This window comes from Lissotriton helveticus, chromosome 6 (genome assembly GCF_964261635.1).
Source record: "Lissotriton helveticus chromosome 6, aLisHel1.1, whole genome shotgun sequence".
NCBI lineage: Eukaryota > Metazoa > Chordata > Amphibia > Caudata > Salamandridae > Lissotriton > Lissotriton helveticus.
The window spans coordinates 1,625,241,366-1,625,266,541 of NC_136067.1; the positions used below are offsets into that span (position 1 = coordinate 1,625,241,366).

The 25,176-nt window shown below is 42.0% G+C and overlaps 1 protein-coding gene across 1 annotated transcript in view; it reads right to left on the reverse strand.

Annotated features, from left to right (window-relative positions):
* The window catches only part of MDH1 (malate dehydrogenase 1), a 103,500-nt gene that overhangs the window by 32,049 nt on the left and 46,275 nt on the right, over positions 1-25,176 (reverse strand). Inside the window, exons 4-7 of the mRNA XM_078649434.1 lie at positions 12,419-12,594; positions 8,255-8,377; positions 5,881-6,057; positions 4,412-4,525 (exon numbers count right to left, since the gene is read on the reverse strand). Coding sequence (XP_078505560.1) covers positions 4,412-4,525; positions 5,881-6,057; positions 8,255-8,377; positions 12,419-12,594 — 590 coding nt within the window. The remainder of the gene's footprint in view (positions 1-4,411; positions 4,526-5,880; positions 6,058-8,254; positions 8,378-12,418; positions 12,595-25,176) is intronic.

Consider the following 25,176-nt stretch of genomic DNA (forward strand, 5'->3'; position numbering starts at 1 on the left):
TGGCCACGGAACAGCCCAGGCTTTGGACGAAGAATCAGTGTCCACTCAGTGCACGCGTTATCTTCAGCATTAAATGACGGGCGCTGCCCCCAAAGCCACATAAAACAAAGGCCACAAAGGGCTGGTTTATGGCTGCAGTTTAGAGGCGAACAAAAGTCTTTGGAAGAGAACACAGAAAGCCAGACACCACTCTTGGCCCTTGCTCGAAAGAGGCAATCGCTTGCAAGTGTCCAGGCAACCAGGTCTGTGAACTATTATAAAAACAAGCATTTAAATGCAATCGTGGCACTTGTGCTTAAGATGTTTACAGTTATAAAGCGCGAGTGCGGCAAAAGTAAATAAAGAAAAAAAGATTTGCAAATACAATAGGTCTCGCATTTAAATGCGAGACCTATGGCATTGGAAAGAAGTGGCCGCCGTTGTCCAATCAGCTTCAAAAGAGGAAGTGCGCATGGCACGTTGAATGTAAGCAAAGTAATTTGTACATGCAGTAAGAGAAATGCAAATAATAGTGCTTACCGACTTAAAAACACGCACCATGTAACAACCAAAGTAAAAGGCCCAGTCGCTTTAGGAGGTTACAGATTAACACAAGGCGGTAATAAGGAGGGACTGACTAGCCTATTTACAAATCAGAAGCTACCATTTACGAAGGACAATGATACAAGCTAATGACAACATAGGCGGGAGTGGGCAGGGCTTCTATTTCATACTCCAGCTCAAGTACAACAAGTCTTGCAGAGCAGCGCATGCGTGCAGACTCTACGATCGACCAAAAATGATCATGCTGTTTTTTGGAGGGTAAAACCCCCCCACAATGACTCCCAATAGTGAGGCTTCAAAGCAGCCTTGGGGGTGAAAATGTTCACGTTAACTGGTATTTGTATAGCGCATAATCACAGTCAGACCTCTTAGCAGTTAGAGGAGAGTGGCCAGAAGCTACTAGTGGTGTCATAACAGTAAGGGGACAAGGAGCTAGACGTGTTCAGTAACCTCTTTGAACTGAAGCGTTTTGAGCTGCTTCCTGAACAGGAGTGCGGGTTCCTTACGGAGATGTTCAGGTAACTGGTTCCATAGTTGTGGGACCAGGATGGAGAAAGCTCAGACCCCTTTTGATGCGGTGTTATATCATGGTGTTATATCGTGGTAGGGACAGGCGGCAGGCCTCGGAAGACCGCAATGTACGAACAGGATCATAGTTCCCGAGGCGTTCTTTAATGTAGATTGGTGCTTGGCCATAGATTGCTTTATGGGCAATACAGAGGCCCTTATATTTTTCTCTGCGGGATGGGGAGCCAATGCAACTTATGCAGCAGCAGGATGGCGTGAGCCCTTCTTGGAAGCCTGAAAACTAGCCTGACCGCGCCGTTCAGTACCACCTGTAGCCTGTTAAGTTTCTGGGGAAGGCCAATGTATAGGGCATTACCATAGTCCAACCTCGAAACAATAGTGGCCGACACAATCATCTGTATCTGCAACTGCCGCATGAGGCCTGTGCATGTACCGACCACCGAGGTGACCTGGTTTGCCATGTGAAGCTCAGAATCAACTTTTATGCCCAGGCTTTTCATGACAGGCACTGTGGCACCTAGCTCTAGGGGCCTAAAAAGGTCACTCCAAGGGTTGCTTTTGGTGGGGATAACGAGGACTTCTGTCCTATCGGGGTTGATTTTCAGTGAATTTGCGGTCATCCAATTCACTGTAAGTCTTAGAATGTTTTGTGCCAGATCATGTGCCTGGGAGGAGTTTTCAATACGGAGGATGAGTTTGGTATCATTCGCATAGTTGAAAACTCTGCAGTCCAAGCTAGCTAGGGCCGCCACCAGAGGCTGTAGATATATATTAAAAAGAAGTGGGGACAGGGCAGAGCCTTGAGGAACGCCGCAAGTAAGGATGCATTTTTCCGATACCAGCTCGCCCAACTGAATCCTCTGGGACCGACCTGATAAGAAAGATTAGAGCCATCGGTATGCCTACCTGCGGATACCCAAAGCAGCAAGTCTGGCCAGTAATTGTGCATGGCCGACTGTCGAACGTCGCTGATAGATCTAATAAAATCATGACGCTCGTTTCTTTTTATTGTCAGCCATAATTCTAAGCTCATCAAGTACTGACAGCATCACCAGCTCAGTACTGTGATGGGCTCTGAAGCCTGCCTGTCGCCCCTGGAGTAGCTGGTGTTCCCCAGGAAGGATGCAAGTGTTTAAGGACATGTTCTACAACTTTCGCCACGAAGGGTAGCTGGGAGATGGGCCTATTTTTGGAGTTAGCCGCATCGGCCCCTGGTTTCTTTAGCAGGGGGGATGACTCTAGCCTCCTTCAGGTAGAATGGCAGGTGGCCAGTCTCCAAAGATATGTTTGATAGGGTGAGGTATAGGTCTGTTTGTCCAACCCGGGGAGGGCCATTCGAAAAATCCAGGGGTTAGGGGCGCCAGGGATCTGCAGGAGAACCTGATTTGGTCCGGTTCATAAGAAATTTTAGGGAAGCAGAGTCTAGTTTGGGAAAAGTGGTGAGCAGTTGGGAGGGGGTGCTAGGAACTGGAAGCTTTGATTGATAGATCAATCTCGGAGAGGATATCACTGACCTTCTGAAGAAAGAAGGATTGGAAAGCATTGCAGTCAACTGCAGATTTCCGCTCAGACTTTTGACTAAGTTCTTTCAATATTCTGAAAGTCTCTTTCTGTTGATTTGCGGCGACAGTAGTTCTGGTCTCGTAGTACTCTGCTTTTATAGTCATAATAGATTTTTTTTGTGCGAGGTAAGTAATGTTTTATAGGTTTCCAGCTGGGTCATTACCTTTACGCCACTGTCTCTCGTCTTGGCAGAGTTTTTGCTTCCCTTCCCTCAACAACAAAAGCATGTTACAGGAGATGTTGTGGGTGGGGGACACAACAACTTCCAGTACCAGAGTCCCCTGCACCATCACACTAATAAACCTTGCCTTGGTGAGGTTAACACTGGATAGGCATAGCCAGCCACTGCTCGGGCAAATCTCAGACCAAGGGCAGACTCATCTATGTTCAGAGACAAGGAGGTGGTGGTGGTGGTGAGGAATGCTGCTAAAATTGACATTTATGTCAGTTTGAATTACAGCTTATACTTCGTAGGACATTCTTAAACAAAACAGTCCAATACCTAGGCTATAGCAGCGTTACAGGTTATGAGAGAAGTATGTAGCACTATATTGCCATTTGTATAGCCTCATGGGTGTGACAGGTTGTGTATTGTAAAGACAAAGCACAATATGGGAACAAAAGAAATCTAGTAAAGAGACATTACATTTATACTTTGAAGAGGTCTTTTGACCAATTGCTCAAAAGAGCAGACTAAACGTTTCCATGATTGAATGTACACATTTTTCTAAGGTGAGGAGAGGAATCAATAAAGAAAGAAAATAAATGTATAGCATTTACCTATCACAGACTTACTGTCATGAAGAGGTGTAACTGAGGGCTTGTCTTACATTTTGGCAAGAAAAAGCTGTAGTCTTCCTCCACAAAAGGTCTGGTCATACACCTTGGGGCACTAGTTACAAGAGAGGACCCCCCCCCCCCCTCAATCCCCACTGTGTTGGATTTAGGTGGATGTACTTCCTACTCCATTTCGATATCACTCCCAGCCGAGAACTGGCATTAGAAGCACCACCACCCGATGTCCCTCCCCGTGGGCCAGAGTATTCCTGGCATAGATTCTTTAGAAAAGAAGTACAGGGATGGAAGACCAATGGGGTAAGATATTCTGTCACTTACACAGAGAGAAGCCTAAAGTTACCTTTCCTGAAGTAAGGGGGGGGGGAGGAGGAAGAGTGCTTGTATACCACAGGGAAATTATTGCAAATTACTACATTTGTCTTCTGACCCAAGGATACCAGAATTCAACATTCTGCGTGTAGTCTTCCAGTTGGGGGGGGGGGGGGGCATCCACATTCTGCATGTAGTCTTACAGTTGGGGTGGGTGGGGGGGGGGTGTTCAGGCAGCCCCAAGTGCTGTCCACCAGGTCTATGCTGCACCTGATGGCCCTGCAGGACCACCAAATGGTACACCATCATAGCAGTGAACACTGCTGAAGGGATGGCCATCTCTACTTGTCTCACAGACCACTTTTGGAAGCACCCAGCTAATTGTCCCTGATAATCTTCAATATACTGCATGCAGCCCACTGTAAGAGTTTAATTCACCCGTGCAGTTCTTTGCCGAGTTTACTTGAAAGGACATGTTCTATGACTGCAGTAGCTCGGTTCATTTACTTTCTCGCTTAATTTTCGATTTACACCGAGCAATTCAAGATCACAAGACCTAAAGCTTAAAAAGTAGAGCACCCTTCACTGTTTCCATGGAAAACCGACAGACTTCACGGAATGTTACACATTATAGAGCCAATAGTTTCCCCAGATATAGTAAAGTGCTTACCTCTCGGGTGCCAAACCAGATATCATGCAGATGATCACAGATGGCTTTTGCAGCAGACATGGCACTGGATAACTTCCTAGCTTTGATTACAGCAGCTCCGCGCTGCTGTACTGTCTGCCAAAGAGAAAACACAGATACAGCTGCTGTTTAGTCATTTAAAATTCTGCGAATACTATGGATAGGGAATGAAAAACAAGTAAATTATACAGTCAAATGTCCACACTGGTATGTTAGAAATTATGACAGCATACCAACTACAAACACAAACACAAAAACCACGTCTATACCACTTTCACAATTATTTGTTATGGTGCCTTCAGTTAAAGGCCTTATTGCCTAGATGTGCCTTTTTAAACAACGCTGGTGACGTCTGGTGGCCTTGCTGTGTAGTCTAATGACATTTTTTACTATATGTGCAACCTGATTATACTTTAATATTAACGAAGAGAGCCGAAGGCCTACTGCTTAGCCCAAAAGGGTAACGCTTAGTCTGCAGTTTCAAAAGCATGCATAAAAGTTTTAATCACATACAGCATTTCTAAACTACAGTGACATTCCAGCACTAGTTATTACAATTGCATAAGGAAAAGGATGGATAGCGGGTATATTGCGGTTATCAATATTATGAACACAGCGGTGACAGACTTCTGGGTAAACCACATGAAGTGAATCTTTAGTAGGTCACACTATGCAAGCAGGAGGTTGCCTGCTTAGGTAGGAAAAATGTTTTCCCCACCCTTAGCTTAAGCCACTTAAGGGGTAACAGTCTGAATACCGCGGTCTTAACCATGCGTGTTCAGACTACGCAAGTACAATCATGCTTGCCTTAACCACGCATACGAATGGTTAAGGCAGTGCGTGGTCTACTGTGGTGAAGGCGGAAGCAGGAAGAGACGCAGTGAGCTAAGTGGGGCTGGGGGAGGGGGTAGTTTTAGGGACTGCGCAGGGTAGGTCAGGGCAATATATGTGAAGGAACAAGGTTTTCGGCCTTAGAGCAGGGGAATCGGTGGTCTGGCTAGATTAGGCCAGGGATGGGGTAGGTCTCCGGACAGCAGAAGGGGGTTGGTGTAGTTTAATGCCAGTGCGAGGGGGGGGGGCGGGGGGGGGAGGGGTCAGGGTAGTGCAAGTAAAGGGGCAATGCTTTAGGGGCAGCAGGGGGTGTGGGTACCAGGAGTGGGGTGTCAGTGTCGACCTTAGCCACACATACCCCTTTACCAATCATGCCTATACAGCGAAACTGTGTGGTAAAGGAATGAGTTATGACTTTTTTGTGGCGCCGGGCTGCATGGTAGAGGCACCAAGAGTGGGAATACCATATGAATGGCTACAATAAAAGTAATGAGCTAGGACATTTGCAACAGCAGCTCTTAAAGAGCACAACACTAAATAGAACTTAGCGGTTTGAAAATACAACTTTTTTTCAAATGTAGTGAACTGTATACATGACCAAGTAGGCCACTTTCTCTCACCGAGATGAAATCCCCCTTGAGATAGGCGTCATCTTTGATGGCTTCATAGACTCCCACTTCCTTCCCTTGTACCTTGACCTTGGCATGGGTTGCATCTGGATACTGTGTGGAGGAGTGATTGCCCCAGATGATGACATTCTTCACATCATCACACTGCACCTTGAGCTTCAGGGAAATCTGATACGAAAAAGGGAAACAGCACAGAGTACATCAAATAAAACGGAGCAGTGAAAACCTTCATGGGGCCTATCCAGCACCAGTAAGAATCGAACATTCAGCCAATGAAAATCGAGAGAGAGCTGTTGCTTTTGTGGTCTCAATAGGAATGGAAATTACTGCGTGGTTGATCCCATAGTATAAAAAGAAATAAATAAATGCTGAAATGGTCCATTATGAGGCTCTTCATATTCTGCTGCTTAAAACAAAGGCAAAGACTTTAAGATGGAAGTTCAAATAAAGGTTTGAAAATTTAGAACTATATTGCAGAACCGGTAGGACACCACCAATGGAGATTCTGCGACTGCATAATGTACTACTAGTGAACAAACTTTTATGGAGCATGTTTATTAAAGAAAGTCACCACTATTAATTTGCAGATTAGACAGATGCCCCTTTCACTCATCCATAAACAGACAGTAAGCTAGCTGAGGAGAAGCACCAAGTGTCCAAAGCAATGGACACCATCATATTTCCTCAATAGACCTCTGCAAACCCTCAAGCCCAATTTATGGATTACTTTTCTTGATCTTAAGTGTTTCTAACCTCCAGAACCTCAAAAAAGCAATCACAATACACTTCCACAACACTAGAATAAACCGTTTTGTATTGAATCTACCAGGAAGGAACACGTTGGAAGCTGAAATAGTTGAAGGCAAAGATAAAGGAGAACGCTTCAGGATTCAATGGACAAACGTGGCCAAGTGAAAAGGCAAAGGAGAGGACCCCCCCAAAGTTTGAGGGGTGTTAACTTATCTGTATTGCGAGAGTTAAAATACAGTGCAATGCTAAGGGGCTCCTATGAAGTCAAAACAACCGCTTACTGGCAGTACACAAACTTTACATAAAGGCCAATGAAAATAGTAGAAAGATGTCAGATAATTAGCTACTGCGGACCAGAGAAAAGTATTTATATAATCCCCATAGTTTGATTCAAGTATGTGTAAATAGGAGCCTACACAGAAAAGGATAATGCTAAAATTTGTGTAAGCAAAAGTCGATTAACAGAATAACGATGCTACAACAATAACCAAATAACTACTCCATCTTTAAAACATGTGCACCATGCTTTGTGGCTTTCCAATGGTTGGTTTAAACAAATAACCATAATCTTAGTTGTATAGCACTTTTATCCTTAGATCTTAATTCAGTTTCATTATACAATTATCCAATTAAAATTGTTACCGATTTTACGGATCTCAAAAATGGTGCAAGGCTGAGTTCACCTTGCCAGAAATTAAACCAGTCTCCTCAAGATTGCACACCAATCTCAACAGGGCTTAATTTTCAAGCTATACCAACATAATGAATTAAACTGGTTAGAAAAAAAAATTAGGGTTCACAGCTGCTCTTTGTAATCTTTTGGCCATACCCACTTTATTTAGCTGCCTCACCGCTACTCCCCAGTAACGTAAAGGCGCAGCTGGCTACTCAGATGAATGCTGGGCAGACTAGACCACAAAGCTAAAAACCTTTCACCCTTGCACTCTTGCTGGGTCTCTAAACGTGCCTTTTGCACCGTCAATCATTCCAGGTTAGCTACATGCACTTCGGACCTCCACTTACCTCGATCCTCCATTCTACCTTTCTCCAGTATTCATTCACCACTGCCATCCCTTACTTATGTTTCAATCTCACCTAATTCTCCAAGTCTTTCAGATTTATCACTTAAACCAAATTACTTCAAACATTCCTGCATCACTGTACCAAACTACAGTTTCTTCACTCCTAGTTCAACTTTATTTTTTATTCAAGTACCTTTTACGAAGTACAAGTCCCAACAAAGTGGTCATTGAGATATTTTTGCTAGATATTGTGGCCTAACGAGCTTCCAGGACTAAAAACACACACGTCACTGAGATTTGAAGCGAATCATTTGAGAAGTGAAAGTTATTAAAAATGGGGGACAAGGATTAACATGTTGAAGACGGGGACCTGCTACCACACAAGTAAGTATTTAGTTTAACACCACTGAAAAAATAAAGAATTGTTCTACACAGAAACTATGTGGAAACTAAAATGAAAACTGAAAAAAATGGAGGAAAGGAGGCAGCAGCAACCTGCACAAGTATTGAACACAATCCTGGGCGACGGTGCTCGTTTATCAGTAGCATCAGTAGCATGGGGTGCAGTTCCATCAGATCAGACTGATGCTCACCTGGGCTTTAGCTCGGTTGTGATCCAGGCGAGTCAAGCAGCTGAAGTTCTCTTTTGGGATGGACGGAGCAGACTTTGCGGCTGTCAGGCAGTTGGTATTGGCTGGATTCCCAACCACCAAAACCTTTAACAAAAACAGAATGACCATCAACAAGCAAGGTTTATGGCAGCAGAAAGACATGCTTACAATTAATTTGCACAGCAAACATCCGAAAGAGGAGAGGCTGCACAAAGTTCTTTACCTTCCATTGATTTATAAAAACGATTTAAAAAAAAAAAAAACACAACGAATTGTATCAGCCAAAGTAAAACGATTCGAGTGTTTCAGCTCAGAACCCCAGTAGTATCCAAGGAACGCTTGTTCATAAAGCACCCTGGGGCTAGCTTTATCTGCATAAAAAGATACTGTTTCAAGGTCTTCGCACCACAGAATGCGTAGTGGTTCGGTCAGGAAAAGAAAGCAGTAAATATTTAACATTTCCAAAAGCAGTTTTTAAATGGGGCTCTAGATAATGTCAACTGTTTTCTCTCTCCAGTATAACAAGATTTGGATTGACATCAGCGATTTGCTCCTCTGAATATAGATAAGGTCTAAGGATTTTATTTGCAAGAGACTTGTTGTGAATCACTCATTTGCATGTGGCTAGTGGGGGAGGGAAGAAAGACATCTGTAGGTGGACTCCTACTGGAACGTTTGGTCAGCGATATCCCCATAAAAAAAAAAAATATTTAAGTAACTTTTTTGGCAAACTACTATTGTGGCCACAGTCTTCTTCAACCAGAAGGTTGGAGATCGAACCCTTGGCTGACCTGCATCAATGTATAGATAGATTGACTCGGACCATTTAGTCTCCCGTACCAAGGGTAAACATCTACAGATCTATCAGAGCTTTGCTGAACCAACAACCTCCTCTTACCACGTTCTACAGCAGACACTGATCGCCAAGGGTAGGTTAAACTGAAATCTGCCGGAAGTGGTCTTATGACCCAGAAAAACATGACAAATTACAGTAGGTATGTCTATCGACTGCACAACTGTCCTCTTCGTAATAAAAAACATTAAAGATATTGGATATTAATCTTACTACAACCACTTGCTTATGCAGGAAGACACCCCATGTAGTTTAGTATGCGCTTTCAGTTTAGTTAAAAAGCATGAGAAAAAAAGTATTTTAAAATCATTTATACCAGTTTCAAGGCTAACTCGGGCACCAGACTGCTTCCTAAAACAAACAAATCGCCCTTTAGGAGACATACAGCATTCACAATAAACTAGTCAAACTAATGTGGAGTTTTGGAAAACATGATGCATCTCAATCTTTAAACACAAAGACGAAAAACTTTTATAGAGAAACGTTACCAACAGTAAACAATTAGTAGTACTCCATTAAGTGTCCTACTTTGGCAGTAGTAATAACAAACAAGGTCTTGCTGGACGTAAACAACTACTCTTCCCTTTCGCCCGATTTGAACTGCTAACTTTTTTGTACGGGATCAATCGTGTGTTGGGGGTAGTTGTGCATTTGAGTAAATATCCAAAACAAGGAGATTTAGGCCCCAAGTACAAGTTCTATAAAGCATTCCACTTCAGAGTGCCGTAACATGGAGACAATAGAGTTAAGAGTCCAGTTGGATGCGTAGGGCAAGCATAAACCCAGCGTTCTTCAATGGCTCCCATGAGGACCATTGGGTTAGTTGAAAGCGGATCTGGACATTTGCATTGTCAGGAGTTTCATGAACTAATACTAATTAGCTTCCATTTGGAGAACAGTTAACTTTTCACTATTTCCAGGATTGGAAATATAACACATTCATGGTTGCCCCCATATTAGCCCACAGTGCCGGAGAAAGTAGAGGATGATTTAGCCAGGTGAAACGTACGGGAGTTTAAAAAAAATAAAAAAATAAGTCAATTATAGAATGCCTTCAAATTATGTTAGTCATAAACCCATTATGAAATAAGAAAGCATCAATAGCAGAGTCAGGCGCACAGTTACTCTGCCAGATTGGTTTAAGAGCAGCCTCAAGTAACTACTTCGCAGCATGCCTGGATACTTCAAACAAGACAAGCCCTCCATGAACGAGATTCTGGATTTGACAAAAGCAGCACTGACCCATATAAACTTATGGACAGCTACCAAGAAACATTCATCATCTCTTCTACGATCATTTATCTTTCTGTGACTGTTGGCTACAGTACTGGAACTTTAAGCACCTTCACATCAGGATAGCATTCCTGGGCTTGTCCACCTAAGCGGTCATCAGATTCTCAAAATTCATCATCCAAAGAAAGGCCTTACATATAAATAGGCTAGGTGTCAAGAATAGGAGAGCAAGTTGATTTTAAGGCTCTGCCTTGCGTTCAGGGCACTGCATGACTGTGGGAGTGTGTGGTGCCTGAATACTTGGTCCAGCAGGTCGTCTGGGTGTTACCTGGCTTCTAAGAGATTTCTTGGGTATGCAAAAGAGGCCAAAATGTTCACTCTTTGCTAGCTAGGTCAGCATACTGAGGGTTGCCCTTCTGAGATGCTTAGTCTAGCACTGGCTGAAATTGAGATCCTGCCTCATCGCTTGTATTTTTTGCTAATGTGCTGTTATGATAGTCAATAGATTTTCTAAAGAACGGCCAAGATACTACTGGATCCGAGCTGAAGAGAGGCTGGAACAGGGTGAAACTGTAAATTATAGCAGCTGTTACAGAAAGGGGCTCGGAGGCCACAAACTGACAATTATGTTATTCTTCAAGAGGGCAAGCAATCCCCTACTTGAAGAGAAACTACATGGGAGGTTTTGTAAAATAAGGTAAAAATTACTGTCAGAGGGGTTTAATCGGAGAGCCAGGAAGCAGAGACACTAGATTATAAAACATTGTTAGGTATTTTTGGAAAAGATGCCAGACGCGAACTAGCACCAAGGAGACTTATGCACCTTGGCTACTGCTGTGGATGAACTTCAATTTACGTAGGGACAGGATCTACTTCTAGACGAGCATGTTGGGATGAGGCCAACGTAACTATTTTTGGGAGGATGTACTGGTCAACAAGAAGCTCCTTACATCTGAAGAACTGAGACAAAGTAGAGATTATCATGGGTCATTAATATAACACTTTGTGCATGTGTTATTGAATTGTACCGATCTACGATCAAACTGGGAGTCCAGAATGTGGTGGGAGGGAGTACAGCGGAAAATTACATCAATACCATGGAGTTCAACATATTGGGGTTATACAAAATAAATAAAACTGAGAAATAAGATTTGCAGAGTTAGCATTGCTGCTGGAAAATCATTTTCTAAGTAGGTCTTGGAATGCACCACGGGCTCGTCTACTCAGAACCTGGAATAGGGAATTTGCTGAAATGGGCTGAAACAGAAAACTTCAGAGTGTTGCTCATTATAAAGATGCGTACCACATTTAGAGTAGGTGTTTAATGTTGGACTGTTGTCCATAACATGCGTACAGAACACTAATACATGCTGTAGATGTTCTCAATGCGAGGCCGTAACAAGCAAATACAAATTATATATGTTGTTAATGTAGCCCCGTTATACATGTTCACTATGCTTTTGAACTAATAGCATGTATCATTGGTGTTGATGGTGCAAACTACCTTACCTAGAAGGTAGGAAACTCCCGATTTAATAAAGACACTCATCCACCCCCCCCCCCCGGCTCTGGTCTCCGCAGTTACAGTGCAAGTAATGCTGTTCTTCCATTTGTCAGGAGGAGTAATTGCTAATGAGGTCTTTCAGGCGTTTATTCCATGAAGTAAGTTCTGTTTCAGCCAGAAAAAGCACTGAATTGTGCAGAGCTCCATGTGCCATAATTTTCTTAAAATTGGTTGAAGCTGAACACAGATTCATGGAAGTGAGGTTTTTCTATCTTGCTATAATAAAAGCAACAACAAAAACAAAAAAAACAAACAGAATATTTGCCTCTGTGTCTATATTAAAATCATGACTACAGTATATATATAACAGATGTGACATCAGAAATGGGAGAAGTAGAATAAGCACAGTAGACCAGCAATGTCAATTGATTGATGGGTCTGGCCACCATAGGGCAAAGCAATGACTTCCTAGGGAAAGAATATTCACATCTGCAAAGTACATTAAAACAAATAAAAATAAAAAAGGCTTAAATACAAATTTTTAAAAACACATTACCTTCACAGTCTTCTTGGAATACTTGTCCAATGCAGCACCTTGGGATTTGAAGATTTTCACATTTGCTTTCAGCAAATCTTTCCTCTCCATCCCCTCTCGTCTTGGCATAGAGCCAACCAGGACTGCAACATCAAGATCTTTAAAAGCCACCTCCTCTTTGTCAGTTGCAATAACCTCTACAAAAACAGAATATTTCAATATTATGGAATGTATTTCCTACCAGTCATCAGTCCCATGTAAGATTAGAGCAGGTGGTCTACCCCCCTGATTCCATCCACCCCCCCACCCCCCAAAAGGCCAGCTCCCAAGAATAGTAATTTCCTTTAAATTACATAATTTACTCAGTGGCTTTACGGTCTCATGGAAATTTAATCTGGCATCTGCCCCAATGCCCAAACGTTAATGTTTCCTTTCCAGGAGGGCTACAAGCTGGAGGAGCCCCTTCTTGGTCACTGCGGAAACAGACATATGGAAGCAACCAACTGTTGACCAACAAACTAAAGTCCTACTGCATTACTACCTGAAAATATAAAAACTGCAGTTCCCTTAAATTCATTCTCAAGAAACGAACTCCAGATCATGAAGTACCTTGGACTATTAAAAGCTTTTCTAAACCTTCTCATATCTTGATCATACACATGGCAAGGTACACTTGTTGATGCCTGGCGTTCATATCTACATTGCATGCCAAGATAGAAGCAGCTTTTAAGTAGTCAAACTTGCCCAGCCAATGCTAAATTCATAACACACATTGGCAAAGCCCTCTTAAAATCGTGAGAGCAAAAGTTTCAAATAATGCCAGGTATGGACTCTGCATCTTCAAATCGCCAGGACAACATTTACATACACAGCATATTCTGCAGTTGCCCGAAAGGGAGACCGTTCCAGTTGCAAATTACACACACTGGGAAAGATCACGCCGAGAATGGTCTAGAAGCACTGTCAAATATACCAGCTGCTGGGAAACACTTTATCCACTCACTACCACTGGTCAAACAGGTGAATAATTACAACTCAACCTACTGGAGGAACAGATTACTGTGCATACCTACACGAGTACTTTGCTCAGAAAAACGAAAATTAGGATTTTAGAACAAAAAGCAAGAAATATAGCAGAGTTCCCAGTCCTATTTTGGTCCCCAAAAAATAAATACTTCAATCCCGTAGATAACGCAAATGTTGAACAACAAAACTGTTGTATTTATGCCAGAATGCACGTTGAATACATACCAATGTTTGACTGCTGTTGGACTTGGCCCTTTTTGCAGGGTCATCCCTTTACTTTTTGCCTTTCTCTTCTACTTTTTCTGACCTGTTGGCTGTTTCAGGACTCTGGGCACTTTACCACTGCTGATCAGTGCTAAAGTGCATATGCTCCCCCTATTGTAAATTGATGTATGGATTAGTGATTCCATGATTGGCTGGTTTGGTTTACTTGTCAGACCCTAGTACAGTGCATTGTGTGCCCAGGGCTTGTAATCCAAATGCTGCTAGTAGGCTTGCAGCACTGGTTGTGCCACCCACAGAAGCAACCTGTAAAAATGTCTCAGGTCTGCCATTGCAGAGCCTGTGTGCAGTCCGGTACTGCCATGTTGACTGGGCACATGCACCCACTTGCCAGTCCCTAAACCTTCACTTTTCTTCATATCAGACACCCCTATGGTAGGACCAAGGGCAGGGTGCATTGTAAGTATAAGGTAGGACATACCCTGGTGTGTGTGGCATGTCTTAATAGTGACTTACAGCCATTTTCGTTTTTCACTATTGCAAGGCTATCTGTTCACCATAGGCCAGAATGGGCAGTTAGATTATTACCTTTTATAATCCTAACTGACTCGGGGAACATGGTAGAAATAAGAGTTTAGTATGCCTGAACTCAGCATGATAAAATATATCTTTTAGTGAAGTGGATTTTAACATTCTGTGTTTGGAAATACCACTTTGAGAAAGTAAGTATTTTCTGGTCTAACTATCCAAGCCTGCCTCTGCTAGGTTGTGTATTCATTGTCTGGAGTTTGAGTGTGACAGGGCTGGGGGATTCCAGGAGACAGAGCGAATAGAGAGATCTAGATGGGAGGGAGGAGTTGCACCTGGGACCTGAATAGGACTGTACCTGCCCCCCACAGTGCAGGATCCACCCCCTGTGGTGTGTCCTATGTCTCTGCCCTGCACTGTGAAAGGAAAGGAGTCATGTAAACAGAGTGCTCCAGAACTGGTTTGGACTGGGCAAAGGCCCCTCAGAGGACAAAGGATTTTGGGTTATTGTAGTACGTATGTTTGTTAAATTATACTGTTTCTTTAAAGAATCTTTCATGAGGAATCTTTCATGTGGTTCTGATATGTGTCATAGATATTCTTAGAATGTGATGATTCCAATGTCACAGTTATTGTAATCCAGTTGTTCTATGCTGGTCGTGGGTTACTTACTCTGAAAATAAAGCTAACTTTCTACTATCAACTGAACCAGGATTTCATCTTCATTTCATATACGAGAGTATACTACATTTATTGGCGACGTTTTTCTTGGAAAGCTGGTCTTCAAACCCACCGACGTGAGCAAATCGAATTTAAGTTCAAAAGCGGATGCGGAGCTGAATTGTAAACGGCTGTTTTACCATTTTCCGTGGATTATAATACCGGAATAAGCATTCCGCTTCGAAAAGGAAAACTGTGAGTAAATATAAAATACCTTTTTTGTGGCATACAACTGTCGCGTTGTTCAAAAGCACACTGGATTCGGTGCTCTGTCACTCGCGCGCTGTTGCTTGCGCACTCATCGCTGCACCTTGAACTCGCGCACTACGTCTTGGCAACCTCTGCGCACCATAGCAACGCGCGTTGTCGTGTAATTGACGCTTCCAACGTTAAGCGTCACAGCGTAAGCGGCCATTTGAGTCAATTTTGTCGGATAAACGCGACTGGCAGCATTTACTCACCATTATATTAAAAAAAAAAAAAAAAAAAAAGAAGGAAAGTGGATAAAAGAAAACAGAAATCCATTTTTAAAACCTACCAAACTAACAAGTAAGATTTATTTGAATACTTTTGTTCTAAATGGCAACATCAAACAATAATAACACTGGAATTGTAGCACCACCTTAATTTTTAATTGCTCCTGGCAAGCCTCCAACACCATGGCACAAATGGTTAAGAGTTTTTACCAACTACTTGGAAGCAATAGATGCTTTGGAATACTCTGCTTCAAGAAAAAGGGCTATCCTGTTTAATCACTTAGGAGACGCAGGACAACAATTATTTGATAATTTGGCTGTGGTACAAGCTCCACTTGATGATGACACGTGGAATGTTTATACTGAGGCTTTAACGCGCCTTGGCAAACAGTTTAAAGATGAGCCATCAGTCATGGTAGAAAGACAGGTTTTCTTCAAAAGGAAACAATTGCAAGAAGAGTCCATAGAAGACTATTTAGCAACTTTAAGGGTACTTGCATCAAAATGCGAGTTTGGAACTTATTTAGAAACTGCTCTACGTGATCAGTTAGTCTTTAATTGTTTCAACAAAAAGATCCAGGAGCGGATTTTGACATGTAAAAATCCAACATTGGATGAAGTAATTTTAATTGCGAAAAGTATCGAATGTTCTGTAGTTTCCTCAAAGATTTTAGCTGAACACGCCTCCTCTACAAATGTGTGTAATGTTTCACAAGCGTCTGGTGATGATTGTGTTGTTAATGTTGTTTCTAACCGCAGTACTGGCAAAAAAGTTTATGAACAAAAATCTAATGTATTTTGTTACAGATGCGGTTCAAAGTTTCATGTGGGAAACAACCCTAAATGTCCAGCACAAGGTAAAAGGTGTTCGAACTGTAAACGTATAGGTCATTTTGCGGCGTCATGTCGTTTATCTAAAGATAAGACTAAAGTTAATATGGTTTATTCTGAGGAAGAAATTTGTGATGCGTTAAATGTTGCTTCTATTTCTTTTGTTCAAATTAATGCTTTGTGACTTCAGTATCAAAGGTCCTATTTGTGAGATATCTATTGGTATACAATCTTTACAAGTTATGGCGGATTCTGGGTCTCCCATTACCATTTTGGATGAAAGTACTTTTCAGTGTTCTTGGAATGACAAAAAGTTACTTTCTACAGATGTTAATCCCAAGGCATTTGGGGGTTTCGATATAACAATGCGTGGTTATTTCCCTGATAACATAGATTTTAAAGGGCGAGTAATATACACCAAAATTTATGTGGCATTGAATGGCAGAGATATTCTGGGTTGGCAAGATCAGGCCAAACTAGGTATTATTTTAAAACCTGGTCATCCCGAACCAGTTACCTTGGGAGATTTACCTATTTTGTATATTTTTGATTATTGTAATGATCCCATTCTCTGCAGTGTTTTAGAAAAATACAAAGTAGTATTTGAGGACAGAATCGGTATGGTAAAAAATTTTGAGCACGATATTAAATTAAAAGACAAGGCTTGTCCTGAAGGTACGTCCAGTGCCTCTATCTGTAAGACAAGATTTGAGGAAGCACATAGAATCTCTTGTTACTCAGGACATTATATGTCCGGTTGATTCTTCAGAATGGGTTTCGGCTGCTGTCATAGCGCGAAAACCTTCTGGGGAAATTCGTTTATGTGCAGACCTTCGGGTACTTAATCGTAACATTGTTATTGATGTGCATCCTTTGCCAAAAATACATGATATGCTGGCCAACATTGGTAGTAGCAAATATTTTTCTACTATTGATTTACGCTCAGCGTATCATCAAATTCCGTTATCTAAAGAATCTCAGCCTCTAACGACATTTGTAACACCTTTTGGAGTGTATATGTATAAAAGATTACCATTCGGGCTGGCTTCAGCAGCCAGTATATTCCAAAGGTTAATGGATTCCATTTTTAATAATTGTCCGGGAATTCAAGCATTCCAGGATGATATTTTGGTACATTCTGAGTCTTTGGATCAACACTATATATTAATGGAATATGTTTTAAAATCATTGCAAAATCATGGTCTTACTGTCAACAAGAAGAAATGCAAATTTTTAACAAATGAGGTTGATTATTTAGGCCACAATCTGTCAAAGGAAGGGATTAAACCTAAAGCTTCTTTGTTAGAAGCTATAAAAAATGCTCCATGTCCTTTAGACAAAGACTCCTTAAGAGCGTTCTTGGGTTTGAGTGAATATTACGCTCGTTTTGTCAAGGGCTATGCGCTGATTGTCCAACCACTTAGAGATCTTTTGAAAAAACATGCCAAGTATGTTCGGTCCCTCGAGTCACAAGTTGCTTTTGATTCCATAAAAAATATGATTTTGTCTGCTCCCGCTATCAAACCTTTTTCCCATGGTGTACAGAGTATTATCACAGTGGATGCTAGTTCTCGGGGATTGGGTGCTTTGAGTCAAATGATTAAGGGTGAAGAATGCACTATTGCATTCGCTTCACGATCCTTGACTTCGGCTGAACTCAATTATAGTACTATCGAACGGGAAGCTTTGGCTTGTTCGTGGTCTGTGGAAAAGTTTAGAATGTACATTTGGGGAACTAGATTTCTTTTATACACAGATCACAAACCGTTAATTTATATGCTTGCGGAGAGCTCCTCTAATAGAGCCTCTTCTAGGTTGGTTAGATTGTTGGCACGTCTCCAAGAATTCAATTTTGAAATTAAATACGTGCCAGGTGGTAAAAATATCCGAGCGGATTGTTTATCACGTTTACCGTTACCCACACAAGAGTTAGTAAATTCTGATTTGGAGTGTGTTTTTGCTATAGAGGATGCTCTTCAAGGAGATAAGATAACTAAACAAGATTGGTTACATAATATGGAGAATGATTCTTGCCTATTAAATGTGAAAAAGTTTTTGATTAAAGGTTGGCCTATGGATAGAAGCATGTCTATAGAAGAGACATTTCGCACAAGTTGCACCCGAATTGTCTGTTTCAGGTGATATTTTATTCAGACAAGACAAGGTAGTCCCGCCTGCTGGTATTAGACAATCTATTATTTCACTTGCACATGAAAGTCATCCAGGTGTTACTGGCACTACCAATAAGATTAAAGCCACTTACTGGTGGCCTGGAATAGATAGTCAAGTAAAGTTGTTCATTAACCAGTGTCCCCAATGTTTATGCTCAGATAAGCACTGGAAGTTATCCAATTCACCACTTGTACCAGTAGAATGGCCTGAAGCTCCTTGGCAGAAAATTGCATTGGATTTTTCAGGTCCATTTTCTGTTTTTAATTCTGAATTTAAATTTTTATTAGTGGCTGTCGATAATTTTTCTAAATGGATTTATTTTTCTTGTGTTAAGAGTCCAAATTCTGATTCTGTTGTATCATTTTTAAAGCGTTTGTCATTGAGAGTACTCCTCATGAATTAGTTTCTGACAACGGTTCACATTTTGTTTCACAGGAAGTAAATGTATTTTTAAACAAGAATTTATATATTGGTAACGGAATAGAAGAGCGCACAGCACAAGTCAAGGTACAAGTAATAAGGCAATAAATCAGTCAGGTGCTCAGGAGGAGGTGGGGGACTGGTTACCACAGTCACCAAGACAACCAAAAGGTCCAAACAATTACTGTGATCCTCCGAGCACTCAATCATGTAACAAATAGTCTTTATATAGTTTCCACTATATCTTTTAATGTCCAGTCTTCTTGTACATTCAATCCAAATGTCCTCATAAGATATTCGCAGCCAACGCACGTTTCGTCAAGTCCGTCTAGGACTAATGACTTCCTCAGGGCTGCAACCCAAATACACACAATCAGTTTCAATTCACACTCGTTAGAGATAGCAAAATAAATGCAGTTTACATTTTCCATAAATTAACTATTAATCATTCTTAATAGTTCATTCGACCATAACTTAGGTCCAATATGTATTTACAAATACTAACAGATTGGTTATTTAAAGAAAACCCACTTTTACCAAATCCGTGTAAATCACGTCATTGAATACAAATCAGATATATCACAAAGTTCAAAACTATAATTACATACGAGTCATATGCAAAGTACTTCAGTACAGGGTAAAAGGTTTCGGTCACTGATAACAACCTTAGCCTACAGGTTATCTGATAAGTCTCAACGCTCTAACTGCTTGAACACTCACCTATTCCCAGTGGCGTATCCACGCTTAATTAATCCACATGTAGTAGACCCGTTATATCTCAAGTATATATCTCCACATCTGTAAATACAATTATCAGATACTACTGTCAAGTACTAAACATGGGTCTCAGACTATTCTGGTAATAACTGGTAAATCACTGTGGGCAATAAAATTATAGGTAACCAATTGTAACACTCACCAAATCATATGGTAAGTAATTGCACGATAATATTCCCGTGGCGCGCACACCAAATCATAATACTCCAACATCCGAGTAAATCCTAGTCCAATGTATCTTTATGTCAAGTGACTCCGTCACTACCTATGGTAAAATAACAGCGTCCTCAGTATTCTCAATTCTAGCTTCCAAAGTCTAAACAAAGTTGCAACAGACTGCATATGTATATTCTATGCTCACCTTGTAATTCTATATCAGCATTTCCCCGTATTACAAATATCTTCCAGTTTCACATAGTTTGCCCACGTGTTCGTGTCTAATAGGAAACAATAAAGATTGGATATATGTATGTAACAGGATATCCAAGTAGTCTCAAAAGCCTCTATAATAAGTGATTGCACGATAATATTCATATGGCGTTCTTACCAACAGTCTGCCTGGAGTATCCCGACTTCGGCGTCCAGCGCGGGTGCCATCTTGGAGTGGCAATTTATATTACATTGCACGGGCGCCATCTTGTAGTGTCCAATTCTTTAACGCGAATTCTCATACAAGTGCCATTACGTAGTAAGTCGTAACTAGTATTATGATATCCTAACATTAGTGTTAGCACGAGTGCCAACTTCACATATTATTTATATTGTTTAAATATCTGCGCCCTAATATTAACTCAGCAAATTCACTATAAGAGACGATATCCCGTTTTTAATTCTCTCATTTGGAACCATAGTTATTATACCATTTTATAGTTATAATCTCATCTGAATAGATAAACAAGTTAAAGAAGAAAATTGCATTGGATTTCTCAGGTCCATTTTCTGTTTTTAATTCTGAATTTAAATTTTTATTAGTGGCTGTCGATAATTTTTCTAAATGGATTTATTTTTCTTGGATTTATTTTTCTTGTGTTAAGAGTCCAAATTCTGATTCTGTTGTATCATTTTTAAAGCGTTTGTCATTGAGAGTACTCCTCATGAATTAGTTTCTGACAACGGTTCACATTTTGTTTCACAGGAAGTAAATGTATTTTTAAACAAAGTGGATGTTAAGCATACGTTTGTTCCTCTTTACAGTCCTTCATCAAGTGGTCTGGTGGAGAGAGCAAACCGTTTGTTGAAAGAGGCAGTTCAAACTGCTTGTGCTAACAAACTTAATATTACAGAATTTCTTTGCGAGAAAATCTGGAATTATAACTGTACTCCACACAGTACCACTGGAGTTTCTCCTTTTGTTTTACTTCGTGGTAGAATTCCAACTTCTAAGTTAAATCCATCTTGGTTAATGAAAAATTCTGATGTCAAGGTTGATTTAGCAAAAATTCGTGAACGTGTAAAATGAAACAAGAGTGTTACAAAAATCATTACGACAATCGTATGCATGTTGCAGAAAAGCCACTAGCTGTCGGTGATTGGGTCATCATAAAAAAACCGGTTAAAATCACTAAGGGTCAATCTAAATTTTCTGCTCCTGTGAAAGTGGTAAAAGTTTCTCGAACTGCAGCTCTTTTGTTTGATAGGGGTTGGTGGAATAAAAATGTTCTCATTAAGATCACTGACCAACAAGCAAAGATTATTTCCTCTAACAAGCAGGATACAGATTTAGTTGATAGTTCTAGTTCTGATTGGTTTGGAGTTGCTGAATCTTCAACGATACCATCTGTTCCAGTTGATTCTACTTCAAATGTCAATTTTGGTTCTCCATTATTGGCTCAAGGAGATTCCAAGAGTGTTTCTAATCTTCCTACTTTACAACCTATTGCAAATACCATTGGTGCGGGGGATGATATGGGAGTTGGTCGTAGAATCAGATCAGTTCCTTTGAGACTGCACGATTATGTTTTGAATTAGTTTATGTTATTGGAAGAGTTTCTTTTCACACTCAATATTACATTGCTTGTTTTAATGTATTCATTTCTTTTCATATACCTGATTGTATTTATCTTTAGTTTAAGTTTATTTATTAGGGGAAGGATGTGTAGTATGTATGTTTGTTAAATTATACTGTTTCTTTAAAGAATCTTTCATGTGGTTCTGATATGCGTCATAGATATTCTTAGAATGTGATGATTCCAATGTCACAGTTATTGTAATCCAGTTGTTCTTCTATGCTGGTCGTGGGTTACTTACTCTGAAAATAAAGCTAACTTTCTACTATCAACTGAACCAGGATTTCATCTTCATTTCATATACGAGAGTATACTACATTTATAAATATTGGGACCCTGATCCCAAGAAATTAGATCAGATCACTTTGACAAACAAGAAGTAACCTTTGCTGAGGAGTGGAACCAGAAGCAATTCAGGAGAGACTATCCCAAGTGCTGCTTGGGGGACTGGCCTGCAGTGGTGGCCAGAGTGCCAAAAAGAGGAGAAAGGGACTTTGTGTACTTTCATCAACTTGTAAGATCTCAAAGGGCTTGGAACAGAGCTTTCCTCCTGCTGAAGTCTCAGGGGCAACAGACTTCAACCCCCAGTTCCCCAGAGTTCTTTGGAAGTGCCTGCTGCTGTTTTGAGCCTTCTGAGGGATTGCGTGTCGCAAGGAGCTGGAAGCCCGATTCAAGAGTAAGCATGTCCCAATCTCTGCTGCCGCATCGTGGATGTCACTGCTGTAGCAGTCATATTGAACCGCATTGAGAGAAGTGTCTCGCAAGGAAGAGGACACCGTTGCTGCTGTCGCATCTTGGATGTCGCAGCTGTAGTGGTCGTATTGCACCGCATCAAGAAAAGCGCCTCACATCCACGGAGAAGCGTGCCGCCGTCGCATCTTGAATGTCGCCGCTGTAGTTGTTGCATTGTGCGGAAGCGTCTCGCAGTCAAAGTGGTTGTCGTCGCATTGTGGAACAAGGGTGTCGCCGCTGCAGCGGACGCATCGAATCGAGACTTCTCGCATCATCGGAGAAGCGTGCCGCATCTGGAATATCTTCAAGTCTTTATTTCTTTGCACCGGAACTTTGCCACGTTTCCATTGCTGCAACACTTTTGTTGTGGAACTGTATCGCATCGTAAGGTACATTGACTCAGTGTCGAATTTTAAGAACTGAACCAAGCTAAAACTACCATTTTAAGTACAGTATTGTGGATTTTTTTAGTTTATGGTCTTGTGTTAAATCTATAAAAAGAATACTTATTTTTGATTTAAAAAAAATGTGTGGTGTCCATCTGTAGTGTTGTCATTCGATTACTGTATGTGGTCACAAATGCTTTACACACTGCCTCGGCCACCGCATTGACCACCCGAAATACACACCAGGCACTGCCTGCAAGTGACGCGAACCACGTGACCCACATTACTATTCGAGGGACACCGCCTCACTGTCACAGGCCATATGGAGGCGGGTAGGCCAGATGGCAGTGTCCGGATCACCTAACAAGTACGTTTCCTGGGAGCGGGGCTAATCCATCAACTGAATGAGATAGCGTGTAAACTCTGGTTTGCACATAACCGGTATCAGGGCTTCACACCCTCCCTCCTTTCTATGGATTACCGTGTTACATGTTGCATTGTTTTTACAGGGCATCAATAATAAGCTCATGGCTCCAGTACTACAGGGTAGGGTACTGGAGGATGTAGGGTTTGCCCATTCCGTTCGCGTCATGAAAGATAAAATGACACTAGTGCATGATACATCTGCACTTTATAATTTCCTTAGAGGATCACCACACTGCATTTTTCACCTCATCTCCCGCTATTAACTACCATGCCGCACTCCAGTGTCACCACATGGCCTTAATACTCTTATAGATGGAGTACCCTAGGGTAGGGTCCTACAGGATTTTATGATATTCTACTCCTGACCACATTACAAATCTATCTTGAGACAATAGACCATGAGGCATCAGCACTTTGAACATACCTTTAAGGATCTGAATACACACAACATTTGGAGCACTCACCTCGCCACAGTGAAATTACACTGCTCCCATCACTCAGTGGGAAGACGTGTACTCAGTGCCGAATCACTAATAACGATGACTTTAGTTGCCTTCTGACACCATGTTTTTAACCTATGGATGATGCTTCTTTTTAGGTCTCGGCTAGAAGCGCGCGAAGCCCGTTCTCCCCGAGAACTTTAGTCGTCGCCTCAGCTTCCAACGAGCGAAAGTGGCAACAAGAGATGGGCACGTGCAGCAGGATTTGGTCGCGCGCTTGCGGTGCCCATCTCCCGTTTTCACTTTCGCTCGTTGGAAGCCTCCAGTTGCTCGTGCCACTAAGACCGCCTCCCCAGCCTCCCCCTGCTTTCTCACACACACACAGGCGCACACCTACATACAGACACCACACCACCCCCCCCCTCCTCTCTCCTCCCCCCCCCCCCCCCGCCGCCGCTTCTGCATTGGGATGGTAGCGCCCGTGTTCGCTGTCAGCATGCCTGGGTCCCGGTTGCCCATCTTGATGCTCTGCGCTCTCTGCCTCCGGGCCAGCTGCGCCTCCTGAGCTGGTGGAAGAAAGTCGACAGGAGGAGGCGCCACCGTTACCTCGCGTTGTTGCTTTTGGCTTTGGGGCAAATTAAGTCTCTCGGCCGGACCTCGTGATCACTTGTGATGGTGACAGTTGTACAGGATGTAGGGTGCCAGCAAACCACAGGACGCGGGTCACAATACACAGGTCGCAAACGTACCGACACAGGTAGCGGCAGCGGCGTAATTGCCGTGTTTACTCTTTAGCTGCGATGGTAACGTTTACCGACTGCTCTACCTGCTCTGAGTACAGGCTCAATACGATGTACTGCGTGTACTTGGAGGAGATACCTTGTACTTGTTATATATATATTTGATAAGTCAGGAGCTCCGCCTGCATCGGCTTTCTTGTCTGCACCTGTAATGGACATGCATATGTATGAAGTGATCCAGTCTGGAGAGGAGGGATGCTGGTGTCAGCAGACATAATGAAACCTGTGTCTTGTAACCCGGGAGGTTTTATCCTGTGCAGGGGGGCGCTGTGTGTGACAAGCAGTCTTAGCTGGCCCATGTGATGGGAGAGTTCTGTCGCAGCCGGCCTCTTCCCTTCCATCCTCAATCGGAAGAAACACACAATACATTTACCACAACATACAATTGTATTTAATGATGAACCAAGACTTAACATCTGCCACGGGGGTTCAAAGCGGCAGCCATGTTTTAATATGTATCTATCGTTCAAATCTAGTTATGTGACACTGAAACGCATGTTAGATTATTAATTATACCTTGCAGTCGGAAGGAGTGGCGCCTAAACCCGCCCAGGATTACTCTGAAGAGAGGGAGTGAAGGGATGTTTGGATAGGAATGCTATTTTTAAATGCTGCGCCGCAAATCAAATGTGTGGTCAGTTATTTCCGAGAGGCTTCTAGGTCCAGGCGTCTGTTTTGAAGGTGACTTTTGCCACTGCTGATCTGTGTGCCTGCTGGGGCCACCGGGTGATAACTTGCACCATCACTAGGCCCCGAGTAACTCCTCAAGCAAGCCTCGCACAGTTTACAGCTGCACAGCAAAAACACACTGCTTAGT